Here is a 13,569-nt window from a genome sequence, read left to right as displayed (position 1 = left end):
GGATGTAAGCAGCTTTTAGGCATGCCATCTCCAAGGTGGTGTGGAAAGCTTGTTACTGTGATAGAGAAACAGGGCACAGACCTCTTTGAAGAAACTTTCTAGAATGAATCTTCCCATTGTAAGTAAATTATATAATTATCCTGTATAATTCAGTTTCTTAGAAGTGTGCTGATGTGCCAATACAAGTCATGATACTGCATATAAATCAAGTGTATACAAATAAACACCACGTCATCCCTCAGAGACTCTTGACATAGTATTCTATGTACAAACAAGAATGATTTCTGCCTCTTGCTAATTTATTCACCTAGACATGAATTACTACCACTTTCAGCAAGCCTTCAGACTGAACTAGCTGTTGCTGGCACCAGCAGAACTTCATGGCCTTTGCAACAGTGAGCAGGTGGGAAGAAATGCAGCAACCATGCTAATGCTTCACAAGTGAGCCCAGGCACAAATCTACCAACTGGGCTGGCTCTGAACATGCAGTTGAAGTGAAGCAGAGGTACATTTTGTCTCTGAAGGTGACATTATTTACACATAACAGGGGCACCTGTAGAACTGAAAGCACCATTTTTTTCCTACAAGTTAAATTTAGAAAGGGCAGGACTTTTTCAGTGGGTCGTTTTTTTTGTTTTGTTTGTGTCTTGTTGTTGTTTTTCAGAAAATGTTGATTCATCCAAAACAAAACTTCTCATGGGATTCCCCAGTCTTGTATATTGAAAAATTTTGGAAAAAATATTTTTCTGGAAAAAAAAAATCATGTTATAGAATTTAAAAATGAAATTCGAAATATGAAATTCCAAAATAAACAGTTTTAGCATGAAAGATGGATTATAGTAATTTGCATTAACTTAGCATTAAAAATTTTTAAATGGAAATAGGATGTTCTGCTCCTCCCATGCTCTGCTTAACTCAAGTCAGGCACATTTGAAGATACCAAGCTTACTAAGCTTGCAGTGGTTGTGGCTTTAAGGGCACCTGAGCCCACATGAGAGCTTTCTCCTGTCAAAGAAGGAGGCCACACTCCTCCTTCTTAGGATACTTCCTCCTACCTTCATCTTCATACTTCATCTACCTTCTTTCTCTGCTCCTAGCAATGCAGACTTAGCTAGCCATGTATTTTTTAGGACTGCTTTAACCACTATTTGCCCATAGAAAAACTTGTTAAGTCATGAACGGCATCAAATTTGTGAGTATGTTGTAGAGTTAATTATTGCCCTTACTTCAGTAGGTTTGTAAACTGTGCATACTGAATTGAATGGGGTTTGAGTACAATAGGAGAAAAAAATTAACACAGGTTATTATAAATAGATCAGAATACCCCTTTGAATAAAAATGTTCATAAGTGGGACCTAAGCAAAAGGGCTGTAGCAGGTAAGTAAAACAAGGTCTTCTGTAAATATAATCAATGGGAGAATTACTTGCAGGGCTCTAAACTTCACATATCTGTAAATCATCTTGATGAAAATCTCAAAATAGTCATCTCTGCAGTCTGGAAGCAAGTAGTCCTCAAGCACATATCCTTCTCACTTTAGCACTGATTGAATGCACTTGTAAATGAGAAATCATTCACTAATATATATATGAGGATACTTTTATGATCCTTTTCAAGGGTAAAGAGGCTTAAACACAAGCTCTAATCTACTGTGAGGTATCTCTTTTTTCTTTTTCTTTTTTTTTTAATTTTTATTTTTTGGTTTTCATCTAAGTTTGGTGTAGTCCCAAAGACAGCACTCCTAAAAAAGCTTTCGATTTCAAATCACATTTACTTAATGGGTAGTTTCTATATCTCTGTGAACCCTGTCCAGACCTTGTTAAAACAGCAGTGCCACACTATCCAAATACCTTATGTGTTGATCTCTACACTTCAGAAAAAGACTCTCCTGCATTTAAATAATCTAGTTGGTGCTCAGAATGAAGTGATATGCTGTTTCTGAAAATGACCCAAATGGTTCACAGCATTTAAAGAAAGAAATGGGGGAAGGGACAGGCCTTATCAGAGTTCCTTATGAGGAAATTGCATACAAATGACTTACATCTTTATTGACTGAAAAATGACTTTTTTTTTTTTTTTTTTTTTTTTTTACCAATGAGATGCCAAATATGGATACCAACATGCTGTTCTTCATACCTGTCCTACAAACATCCAACTTTGAATGGTCAATGAATATGGGGTTAATTTCCCCTCTCCCAAAACCCTATGCAAGTTGTACTCAGTTTATCCTATAAATATTGACTGAATTGAAGCTTAATAAATTGCACTTTTCTTCTAGCAGCCTTCTACTCCTCAAATATCATCTCATTACAGAAGAGAATGGAGACAGCTGATGTTTGAACCATATTACTTCATATGAATTCAAATGTCTGACCACAAATATCCTGAGTAGATTTCTTGTGTTGAACAACTTCCCTTGTGTTTTTGATTCAGTAAATTAAGATATCTTAAAAGGGGACTTCTCTATGGTCATCGATGCCATAGTGTCACTCCCTGATTTAGGACACCTTGTCTCTTTAATGTGAACAGATGCACAACACTGTAACTTTTGTTGCTGAATCATCAGCCTTCACAAAACCATAATAATATAATAGGCTTGTTAAATAATGAGTCTCTGAGTGTAGTGACAAAATACTGGAACTGTGAGTGGCTGTACAATCTGGAGGATGTAAATACATGCAATGAGCTATTATGCAAGAAAAGGTATGACAGCCTCTGAAGCATAAGGTCTACTAAAAAATAAGAGATCCTCTGCAGAGCTACTGTTATATGAGTTAATAAAAGAATGCACATTATCTTGATTAATTACGATGCATCCCTCATACAAGGAACACTCAGGGCTCAAGAGTATAGACTTTATTTTATTAGTCACAACTGATGCAGCACATCACTCATGATTATACTCTGTGAATGTAAAACAAAATGCAAATTATTTCATAGGCGATGAAAAGACAAATCTCACAAACGTATGTTGATACTGCCATGATAGCTAGATGGCAAGAAAAAATGTGAAGTTAATTTGATATGCATCATCTCCCAAGAGTTTTATCCAGCTAGTGATGACAGGACGTTTCATCAGTTTTTTCCAGGGCTGTCCTAGAGACTTTTCACTTTGGTCTGGTAGAGCTGTCTATTAAATCAGTTGGTTCAGCAGGCAGCTCCTGGATCACAACTCTAGCCAGCTCCTGCTGGTGCCTCCACACACAGCTTGACTCTTAGGTTTGGCTCATGAAATGGTTTTTCTACCTAATGCCTCACTGGACTGTAATGGATGGGATCCAGACCCTGCACCTCCACCCTCCCACTGCCTTTGTCCTGATCCAGGAACTATTTCATATTCTTCTGGAAATAGCCCCTTGAAGCTGGCTGTACTTGAACCTAACTTGCTCTTATATCAGCATGCTAACTTCAAACTCATTTCCACATTCCTTTTAACACATAAGCATTGTTTTTAGGAATAGCAGGCATCATATGCAGGGTTAACAGCTTCTTCACATAGAAGGAATAGCAAGACCAAAGAGACACACATACACTCTTCAGTACAGCTTCTCCTCTATTGCAACTGCAAGGCAAAAGGCCTTGCAGCTACATCCTTGGCCTTGTCTATCCTTCCAACAGATGGCTGTTGAACAGGGAGACAGGTTGATGATGAGGGAAGATCCTGAAACTTTCCAGTTTCCCTGTATCAAATTGATGAGTAATAGAAGCAGAAGGCAACTTATAGAATAAGTACAATCAGCTACCAATGTCAGAATTGCTTTCTTGAGCCACAGTTGAGAAAATGCAGATCCTTACTTACTTTTTAGGCTGAGTGAAAAGCAAAATAGACCTGTAAATATTTATGGACATATGCAACAACTTATTTTCCCATAAACTTTACAAGCAATGAATGTGTGAATTGTCACAGTAGTAGCAGGTGATAAAACAAAATTTGAAATTAAAACACTGTGTCTTATTTGGGCTATAAGGAGAATTACATTTTCTCAGTATCACTGAAAATAAGATTATTTTCATTTCATAGCCTTTCTATAGGCATCTACATATGAAGCCACAAGCAAAAAGTTCCAGATGCTGGGGTGGCAAAAATAGCCTTTCAAATGACAGCTAAGGTTTTATCCTTGTAGAAACAGTAATGAGGAACAATAAACTATGGAGATATCTCCAGAGCATATTGAATCAGACATAAAATGATAACAATTTTAACAAATTATTTTAGTGTTCAACATGGGAGTAAAAACAACAAACCATTATATTTAGGTGTTGTTACAGTGGATACTGATGCAAGTGTCAGAAGAGAATCAACATCCTGACAAATTTTACCACTGAGATATACCAGTTATTCAAAATTATCTGAAAAGATGGTAATTAATTATCCTGATGAACACGGTGTTGTGTGTGAGTCAGCAGCGTGCCCTTGCAGTGAGGAAGGCCAAGATACCAGGCAACATTAACAAGACTGGCCAGCAAGACAAGGGAAATGATTATTTTCCTCTATGGTGCACTAGTAAGGTGACATCTAGAATAGTGGGTCCGGTTTTGACTTCCTTCCCGAGCCAGCATGAGACAGATATTGACAAACTAAGGGCCACTGATATTGTCAGGTGATTGGAGGACATCTTGTACAAGGATGTCCTTGTACTGAGGCAACTGAGTTTGTAGAGGCTGGAGATCATAGAATAGAATCATAGAATATGCTGTTAGAAGGGACCCACAAGAATCACTGAGTCCAACTCCTGGCTCTAACAGAGGACCACCCAGAAATCAAAACATGTCTGAGAGTATTGTCCGAACATTCCTTGAATTCCAGCAGGCTCGGTGCTGTAACCACTGCCCCGGGGAGCCTGTTCCAGAGCCCAAGCACCTTTGGGTGCAGAACCTTTCCCTAACACCCAGCCTGACCCTCCCCTGTCCCAGCTCCATGCCGTTCCCTTGGGTCCTGTCGCTGTCCCCAGAGTGCAGAGCTCAGTGCCTGCCCCTCCACTCCCCTTGTGAAGGATCTGCAGGCCGCAATGAGGCCTCCCTCAGCCTGTTCTGCTCTGGGCTGAACAAACCAAGGGACCTCAAACACTCTTCATATGTCTTTCCCTCTAGACCCTTTGCCATCTTTGTAGCCCTCCTTTGGACACTAATAGCTTTATGTCCTTATATTGTGGTGTCCCAAACTGTATAGAGTACTTGAGGTGAGGACACCCCAGCACAGGGTAGAGAGAGGAATGAGGGAGCATGGCTGAAGTCTACTGTAAAGGTGATCTACAAGCAGTGCACAAGTGAAAGGTAAGAGGCAATAATCACAAGTTGCTATAAGAGAAATTGCAGTTGTCTAAATGAAAAAAAAAAAACAACTTCAGAACGAAGGTAAAACATGTCACTGAGGCTGCATTGTCTCCCTCTTTGGAGATTTTCAAAACTCAGTTGGACAAGGTCTGAACAACCTGCTTGAACTTTGAAGTTATCTGTGCTTTGAGTAGGGGGTTGGACCAGCTGATCTTCAAAGAGCCCTTCAACCCAAAATTATTCTGTTTCTGTAGTCCAGAATCCACTCCACCTCCCATCCACCCACATCCCCCTCAAGAAAAAGTAAATACACATTCTTCTCGAAAAAAAAAAACAACCCAAACAACCAAACCACAAAATTGTCCTTCAAGTACCTGGAGGCTCAGCATTTTAGACTGAAATCACTCTTTGCCCAAGATCAGAGTTGCCTGTGTCTATGGAGCAACTGTGGATCATTGTATCACATAATGAATGGCAGCACAAACTGAACTTAATAGCCTTGCTAAGACAAAGAACACTGAACTGGATGTGCTATTCATTTACATAACAAATTCAATTTTAAAAAGTTTTGTAATTCCTGGAAGGCTATTCAGAATTTCTTGCTTCTAACAGATTTCAGCTCTGGTTTTCCCCTAAACCACATAACCTGTTTGTTGCAGAACAAACAAGAACCCAAATTCCAGGAGTAATAACCTCAACAGAAAGAAATTTCACTAAAAAACAAACAAACAAACAAACAAAAACAAACAAACAGACAAACAAACCCACAACAAACCCACATTACTTTTGGTGTTGTTTGATAATTTGACAGGAACATTCACATTTGGAGTTTCACAAGCTACTGTCAACCAGACGTTAAAAATAAGAAAACATTATATCATTACTTCTGTCAAAGGCAATGCAGATAAACAAAGCAATAAAATGTTAATACTTCATTTGTATGTTAGAAAAATAATGGAAGCTCATATTGCCTGCCTAATGGCTTGAAATAATGAGATTACCTAACCTTAGTGATGCAGCTAAATAATGTCTGAATGATCTTTGGTCATCAATCAGTATGTAAATGATTTGAGGAAATATATTTTCTCAGCACACCTGTTTTTTCTACAAGTAAAAATGGTTTGATTTGCTTTTAGTATATGATGTCATCCACAAATTTTCATTATGTCATCAAAAATAATTTCTATCACTTTTTTAATAAAAAAAAATGAAAGGTTGCTCAACTAAAGCTTACTAATAAATTAGTTTTAAACCACTTATTCATGAAAAAATGGATGCAACTCCAAAGTGTATTTGCACTCTCCACACCTTTAACACTCACTCCATTTGTTTATACAAATATATGTAAAGTCAGCACATACAAACACAAAAACATCATGCTTGAAAGTGCAGGCTTTCCCTATAGATTAAAGTTGCAGTCCTAGAATTACTACAAAATGTTTCCAGTAACATCTACACCTTCATTAGGCATTTACCCAAGAATCAAAATCTGATGATGAGTCACATAACTTACAGTAGGTGAAACTGCTGTATTAGGAAACTTCACCTTCAAAAATTACGTGATTTCAGCAGGTAATTCTAGTTCTAGTTCTAGTTTTGTTTTACTTTTTCCTCGTAGCAAAAGGAGTTTATTGACCCACTGTGGCTAATGCATTTGAAATTTCTTATTTGATATAGAGAATGAAGTCTGCTCTAACTCAGATAAATTTACCAGGCCAGTTAGACAATTCTTACTCATAGCTGATCAAACTCTATAGCTGTAGGATGCCAAGGCCTACTCTTAAAACTTCATTGCCACAAAGAGGCTATTTTTTCAGGTTTTTCAGTGAGTGCATTATAAAATAGAGGAATATAACTTGTGTCTGAGGAAAGGATGAACTGCCAAAGTATAGGCCATCTATTCAGAAATGTGCATGTTGGTTTATGTCTCAAAGCCATAAATCTGAGTTAGGTGTAGTAGTTATACATGTACATACAAGTACCTGACAACACTTGCACTTGTGCTCTAAACATTCTGAGCAGAGCCTCAGGAATAAAATGAGATTAAAATAAGCAAATAATTTATTAGAAATGAATGAGATCAAAATAAGTATGTCTCAGCCTCCCGACTTCTGTGCCTCCAATGCACAGTGATGTTAAAATTTGTAATTTTTCTTCACATTCAGGAACGCTGTGTTTTTTAAGTGCAAGTTGAATTTGCATATTCCATTCACACCATGAACCAACTCCATGGCATTTCAGAAACATACCATTTATCACAAGGTTCACGATACCTAGACACCAAGTACCTGATTTACATGCAGCCATGCCAAAAAGCTTTGAAAATCCTTGTTCTTCCATGACTGGAGCTGGCTGCGTTATGTGTGCTGGGGACCCATAGGGCAGCAGGAACATGACTCTTGCACTCAGCCACCCCACTGCCAGCAGTAGAGTCTCTAGGGCAAGGCACATGAAGTGAGATGACTACATGAAGGCATCTCACACATTGAGAGTGAACTAACTGATCTGAATCCTCCAGCTTGTAAAAGTCCATGCTATTTTGCCATCCAGCAATACAAAATACACAGCATACATAACCTGTGACTATTGCAGCAGCTGCACAGCGGGTTTGTGCTCTATGTGGACTGGGAAAGAGCTCTATCGTTCTCTGATGTTCTATGCAAAATCCATTCACTATTCTTTAAAGTAAATTCATAAATTGCCCTCTGGTCACCTGTAATCCTGGAGGCTTATCCTTGCGTTTCTCTAACTGCAATATTAAAAAAACGGATGGATTTTGAACATGAAATATTGTATCGATTGATTGTATGCTTGGATTTTGCAGTACAATGTGTGTAAGGGTGAGTTTTCATTATAAATCTCATTTTGAAGGGTTTATGACTAGCCTGTTTCAATTCTCTCTAGGCTCAAAACTTGTTAGATATATTTTGCCCTGGAAGATAAAAACTGTCTTGAAAATGAGAAAGACAGTGAAAAGAAAGAAAAAGAATGGTATTATTTTCTTTAACTACAGGAACGTATTTTGAACCAAATATATGAAAAATTGAAATTTGATAATCTTTATTTCTTTTAACATTTTTTTTTCTCTTTTCTGTTTGAAACAGTAACATAAATAATTATAAATGTAAGATACTAAATACATTCACAGGAAGCCACTTTTTTAGTTCTGCATAAAATATACGTATTATTTAGGACAAATTTACCTTTCCAATATTATTGAAAGTTGCTTGACTTATACAGAATAATCTAAGGAGTCAAACTGTGAATTTCCCATAATCCTTCTGTGATTTTAGGCAAAGTTTATGCAGAATTTAAGGGTATATCTTAGGGGTTTCCTGCTTACATAAATGAGAGAGCTTATTGCCCAAATGACTGACTTTTTAGGATAAGCAGGATGGTACCTGGAAAAGGTAATCAGGCAATCAGAGGCAAAGTGCAGTAGTTCATACACAGTGTATGCATATGTTTCCACCCACAAAATGTGATTTATCTTGTTTCAGCTGTTCTGTATGCTTTTCAGACTTACGAGAATAGTAACATTCAGACAAAAGAGTACCTAACAATGAAAGCTCAGCCTTCACATGGAAAATAAGGATCTGATTGGTGACAGCCAACATGACTTCACTGAGGGCAGGTCAGGTCTGAAAAATTTGGTGGCCTTCTACGATGGTGTTACAGCACTGGTGGATAGGGGAAGAGCAAATGATATGTCATTCTTGCCCATCTACCTTAACTTGGGCAAAGCATTTGGCACTGCCCCACATGAAATCATTGTCTCTAAATTGGAGAGACATGGACGTGATGGATGGACCACTCAGTGCATAAGGAATTGGTTGTATGGTCACACTCAGAGAGTTGAGGTCAATGGCTCAATGTCCAAGTGGAGATCAGTAATGAGTGGTGTTCCTCATAGGTCAGTAGTGGGGATGGCACTATTTAACACCTTTGCCAGTGACATTGAGTGCACCCTCAGCAAGTTTTCCAATGACACCAAGACATGTGGTGCAGCCGATAAGCTGGAGGGAAGGAATGCCATCCAGAGGGACCTTGAGAGACTTAGAGGTGGAACTGTGAGAACCTCACAAAGTTCAACAAGGCCAAGTGCAAGGTCCTGCATCTGGGTCGGGGCAATCCCAGATACAAATACAGACTGTGTAGAGCATGGATTTAGAGCAGCCCTGATGAGAAGACTTGGAGGGTGTTGGTTGACGAGAAGCTCGATATGAGCTGGCAATGTACGCTTGCAGCCCAAAAAGTGAACCGTGTCCCAGGCTGCATCAAAAGAAGTGTGGCCAGTACACAGGCTGAGGGAGGTGATTGTCCTCCTCTGCTCTGCTCTCATGAGACCCCACCTGGAGTACTTCATTCATCTCTGGAGCCCCCAGTACAAGGACATGGAAGTATTAGAATGAGTCCAGAGGAGGGACACAAAAATGATCAGGGGGCTGGAGCACCTCTCCTACAAAGGCTGAGGAAGTTGGTGTTGTTCAATCTGGAGAAGATTGATCTTCTAGCAGCTTTCCAGTACCTAGAGGGGCCTAGAGGGAGGCTACAGGAAAGCTGGAGAGGGACTCTTTGCCAGGGAGTGTAGTGATAGGACAAAGGGGAATGGATTTAAACTAAAAGAGGGTAGATTAAGAGTAGATATAAGTAGGAAATTATTTACTCAGAGGGTGGTGAGGTGCTGGAACAGCATGAGAGAAGCTGGAACTTCTCTCATCCCAGAGAAGCTGTGGATGCCCCATCTCTGGATGTGTTCAAGGCCAGGTTGGATAGGGCTTTGGGCAACCTGGTCTGGTGGAAGTATCACCAGACAGTATCAGCCCACTGCAGGGGGTTAGAACTAGATGGTCTATAAAGTCCCTTCCAATGCAAATCATCCTATGGTTCTGTGATTCATCAAATAAAGCAAGTCTCAAGGTTAAGGTTCTAAGGATGAGGGCTTTCTTGTTCCAAAAGTAACAGATATAGGAAACAAAATAACCTATCCCATTGTAAATTTACTGTAATTTTTCAGAATCAATTTCTCATGATTTTAGTTTAATAATTGTTTAGGCATACAGTGAGTGGTATACATACATCATGTGCTCTTTAAATTAAGAGAATGAACATAAGAATATGAAAGCAAATCAAGTTCTTCAGTAAGACAGTTTTGCTTACCTGTGTATGACCAATCTATCTCTTCAATCAATTTCCGCTGTTGTCTATAGTATCCGTACACCAAATCTGCAAAGTAACAATGAATTTACAACATGAAAACTGGAAGCTTAACAGGAACAAGACAAGTAGATGACCCCCTCACTCCCAATACTATTGTAATTACTGATGTATGGTGTACCTAGTCTTAATTTTGGACTTTGAATGGTACTTGTGAACTGTAATATAAATACTGTTCGTATTGTAGCATATAAAGGTCACAAACAAAGCAAAGACAAATGCTTTTCAGTTTATCTGAATCTCATTTGTTATTCAATTTTTAACTTTTAGCGTAAAATTAGACATACATATGCTGGTATGATTAATGGTTTCTTCCTCCCAAACTTCATTACATACAGGTGTTTGTTTATTTATTTATTTATTGTTCACATTGTATCTAATTTCCTTCCTTCCTTCCTTCCTTCCTTCCTTCCTTCCTTCCTTCCTTCCTTCCTTCCTTCCTTCCTTCCTTCCTTCCTTCCTTCCTTCCTTCCTTCCTTCCTTCCTTCCTTCCTTTATAATTTCAACTGAATTTTCCCCTTTAAAATTAATACAGCTATCACCAGACCTCTCCCTGAAGAAACTGTCTTCTGTGATGTCCTTTATAAAGAACTAGTCTAGTTTACTTGGAAGTCAATGAAACCTAAATTTTTACTTCAGTGTGATTAGGACTTTACAGTTTTCTCTAACTTTGTGTTATTGATGCAATTTAAAGATAGTGAATAAATATTCTAAAATGTCATTTCAGTGTGGACTAGCATCAGCAATATTATAGCTGATGTATGTGAAGTTATTTGTATCTCTATAAACTTTATTGAGAAAGGCTAAATATTACTTTTTAATGACATTATTTGTCTCTAGAGAGACTAACTATATAAACGCTCATTGATTATTTTTTTTTTGACTACAGAATAACCTTCACTGTTATGCTTTTTATGTCCATATAACTCTAGCAATGCTACTGGTGCATGCAAAAGGAAGACTATGCCCTCGATACTTATTAATATATGCAAATTGGAGATACATTTTTTGAGACTATCATTTCTAAAGTAATAATCTTTACTAGCTTCATTAAATACTGTTCTAGAGAAGCACAATATAACCTACTTAAGAAATAATTGCATATGAACACATTGAGCACACATATGGATTGCCTCCTTGAGAAAATGCCATAGAATTAGGCTCACATTCTGCAGTAAATACAATTTCATGAAACATTTGCATAGCATTCATTTCTTTTTCTTTAATGGGAACAAGTCTGCAGTGCTGATTATGGGATGTTAAATCATAATTGCTATTTGCAAGGTTAGCAATGTTCTGTACTTTACAATGATGGTCTACCTATCTAAATTCCACATATTTTAATAACATTAGGCCACCTGCCTCCCCCATGAAACTGTGATTCCCCTTAAATGTGTTTTCTCTTCCCTTTCTCCCTCCCCATCAAAAAACACCCTTGCAACACTTAGCAACATTCACTCATGACTAAGATTTCTACAGAAAGATCAAACCTTATATCTTAGTCCTGGAACTGAAAGCAAAAGGCTTTACTTGCACTCATTGTCTTTGGACTATATTTTCAAGTTAATATACATTGTGCTTGCTTCTTTAATTAATTATGTAAAAGAAAGCTGTTTAAGTTCTGATTCACAGGTGTTAGTTGCTGTCTCCAGTTTCCTCCTTTATCCATTGTCCTCCTAATTGTTACTTCAAACAATCAGTTGAGCATTCATATGCTAAGTAAGCAGGGTTTGGGCGTGAGAGCGTCCCACCACTTTTTAAATTCCAGATGGAGGTCTGATGGACAAGGAGTGATAGCTTCAATGAACAAGAAAAAAAGGGGCAAGGTTCACTTTTTTTTTGGTGCATTACACACTTATAGACCCAGTAAATCTTATGGAAAGTCTTTATAAATGTCAGGAGACCTTAGGAGTTCATACACCTTTTCTCCTCTGCTATTCACCTATTGTGCTCCCACAGTCCCTTCACAGCACAGTCACAGGCAGTGATTGTCAGTGGTTTTGGTATTGCCTCTTTCTGCTACAAACGTGACAAAATGAAGGAAGAAAAGCAAATTTCACTTGGGGAAGGAAACAATTGAGGAACTGTGGCTAGCAGGGGTGTCAGATAAAAGTGTGTGCTTCTGTGTGAGTGTATGGGGACAAGTGCATGCAGCAATTTTTCCCTTGAGCTTTGCTAGCTTTCCTGGCGCCCAGTAAACAGCCAGTGACCAGCCAACAGTAGAGACCAGGTGGAAGGTTAGTGTTTTATTTTAGAGTTAACGAATTAACTTCCATTTTGCTTTTGGGATATGACAACAATACAAGAATGTATTTAAGTTAAATACACATGTTAAGTTAAAAACACGTATTAAATACAACAGTGTATTTAAGTTCCTTACATGTAATTTAAATGAATGTGGTATTAATGAGAAAGTCTTCACAAAAGCATTGTGATGTTATATGTAAATCTTTGATACTGACACTTGAGCTTTTAAAGTTATCAGCTTGAGAGTCAGCATGGCTCTTGTGACACCGACTGACTCTCTTGAGCTAGTGCCCAAAACAGTTTGAATTCTATTGATACTTTATGAAGCAAAAAAATCCTTAATATTCTCTTCTTTCAGGATTCTGCTGAATATGTTTCCAAAGACTTTTGATTAATTCATAGAGCAAAACAGCTCAGGTGTGAGGTCACATTTCAACCAGTTGTATGGTTATCTTTCTATGTATGTCAGGGAGACATGCAAGATATCATATCATTAATTGCTTTTTGTTCCCTTCTCTACCCTCCTTCAGAGACTGCATGAGTCTGTGAGACTTGCTTGCTTTATATTCTATCTAACTAGTCAACAGCCCTGTTCCAGAGGCCCATAAAGTTAGGAAATGTGGTGGCCAATGCTTCAGTGTTTGTGAGGAGCAGCTGGACTGACTAATTTGTTGTTGACCTTGTCTCATGTTCAGTCATGGGGAAAAAAACAGAGAAGAAGGGCTTCTGGTTAAAGCATAGTACTGGGAGTAGTAAGACCTTGTAGATTTTTTTTTTTTTTTTTCCAATTTAGAATGTGTAAATAGCCAGGTTTTCTTCCTCCTGACATGAGT

General features: G+C 38.2%; 1 protein-coding gene across 1 annotated transcript in view; it reads right to left on the bottom strand.

Annotated features, from left to right (window-relative positions):
- PTPRZ1 (protein tyrosine phosphatase receptor type Z1) overlaps positions 1-13,569 on the bottom strand; it is a gene marked incomplete at both ends in the record, with an annotated part of 137,523 nt that overhangs the window by 89,016 nt on the left and 34,938 nt on the right. The window contains one exon of the mRNA XM_084284857.1: positions 10,433-10,498. Within this exon, the coding sequence (XP_084140983.1) occupies positions 10,433-10,498 (66 nt within the window). The remainder of the gene's footprint in view (positions 1-10,432; positions 10,499-13,569) is intronic.

This window comes from Netta rufina, assembly GCF_964035555.1.
Source record: "Netta rufina genome assembly, chromosome: 1".
In the NCBI taxonomy this organism is placed as follows: domain Eukaryota; kingdom Metazoa; phylum Chordata; class Aves; order Anseriformes; family Anatidae; genus Netta; species Netta rufina.
This window is presented reverse-complemented; position numbering and strand designations above follow the sequence as displayed.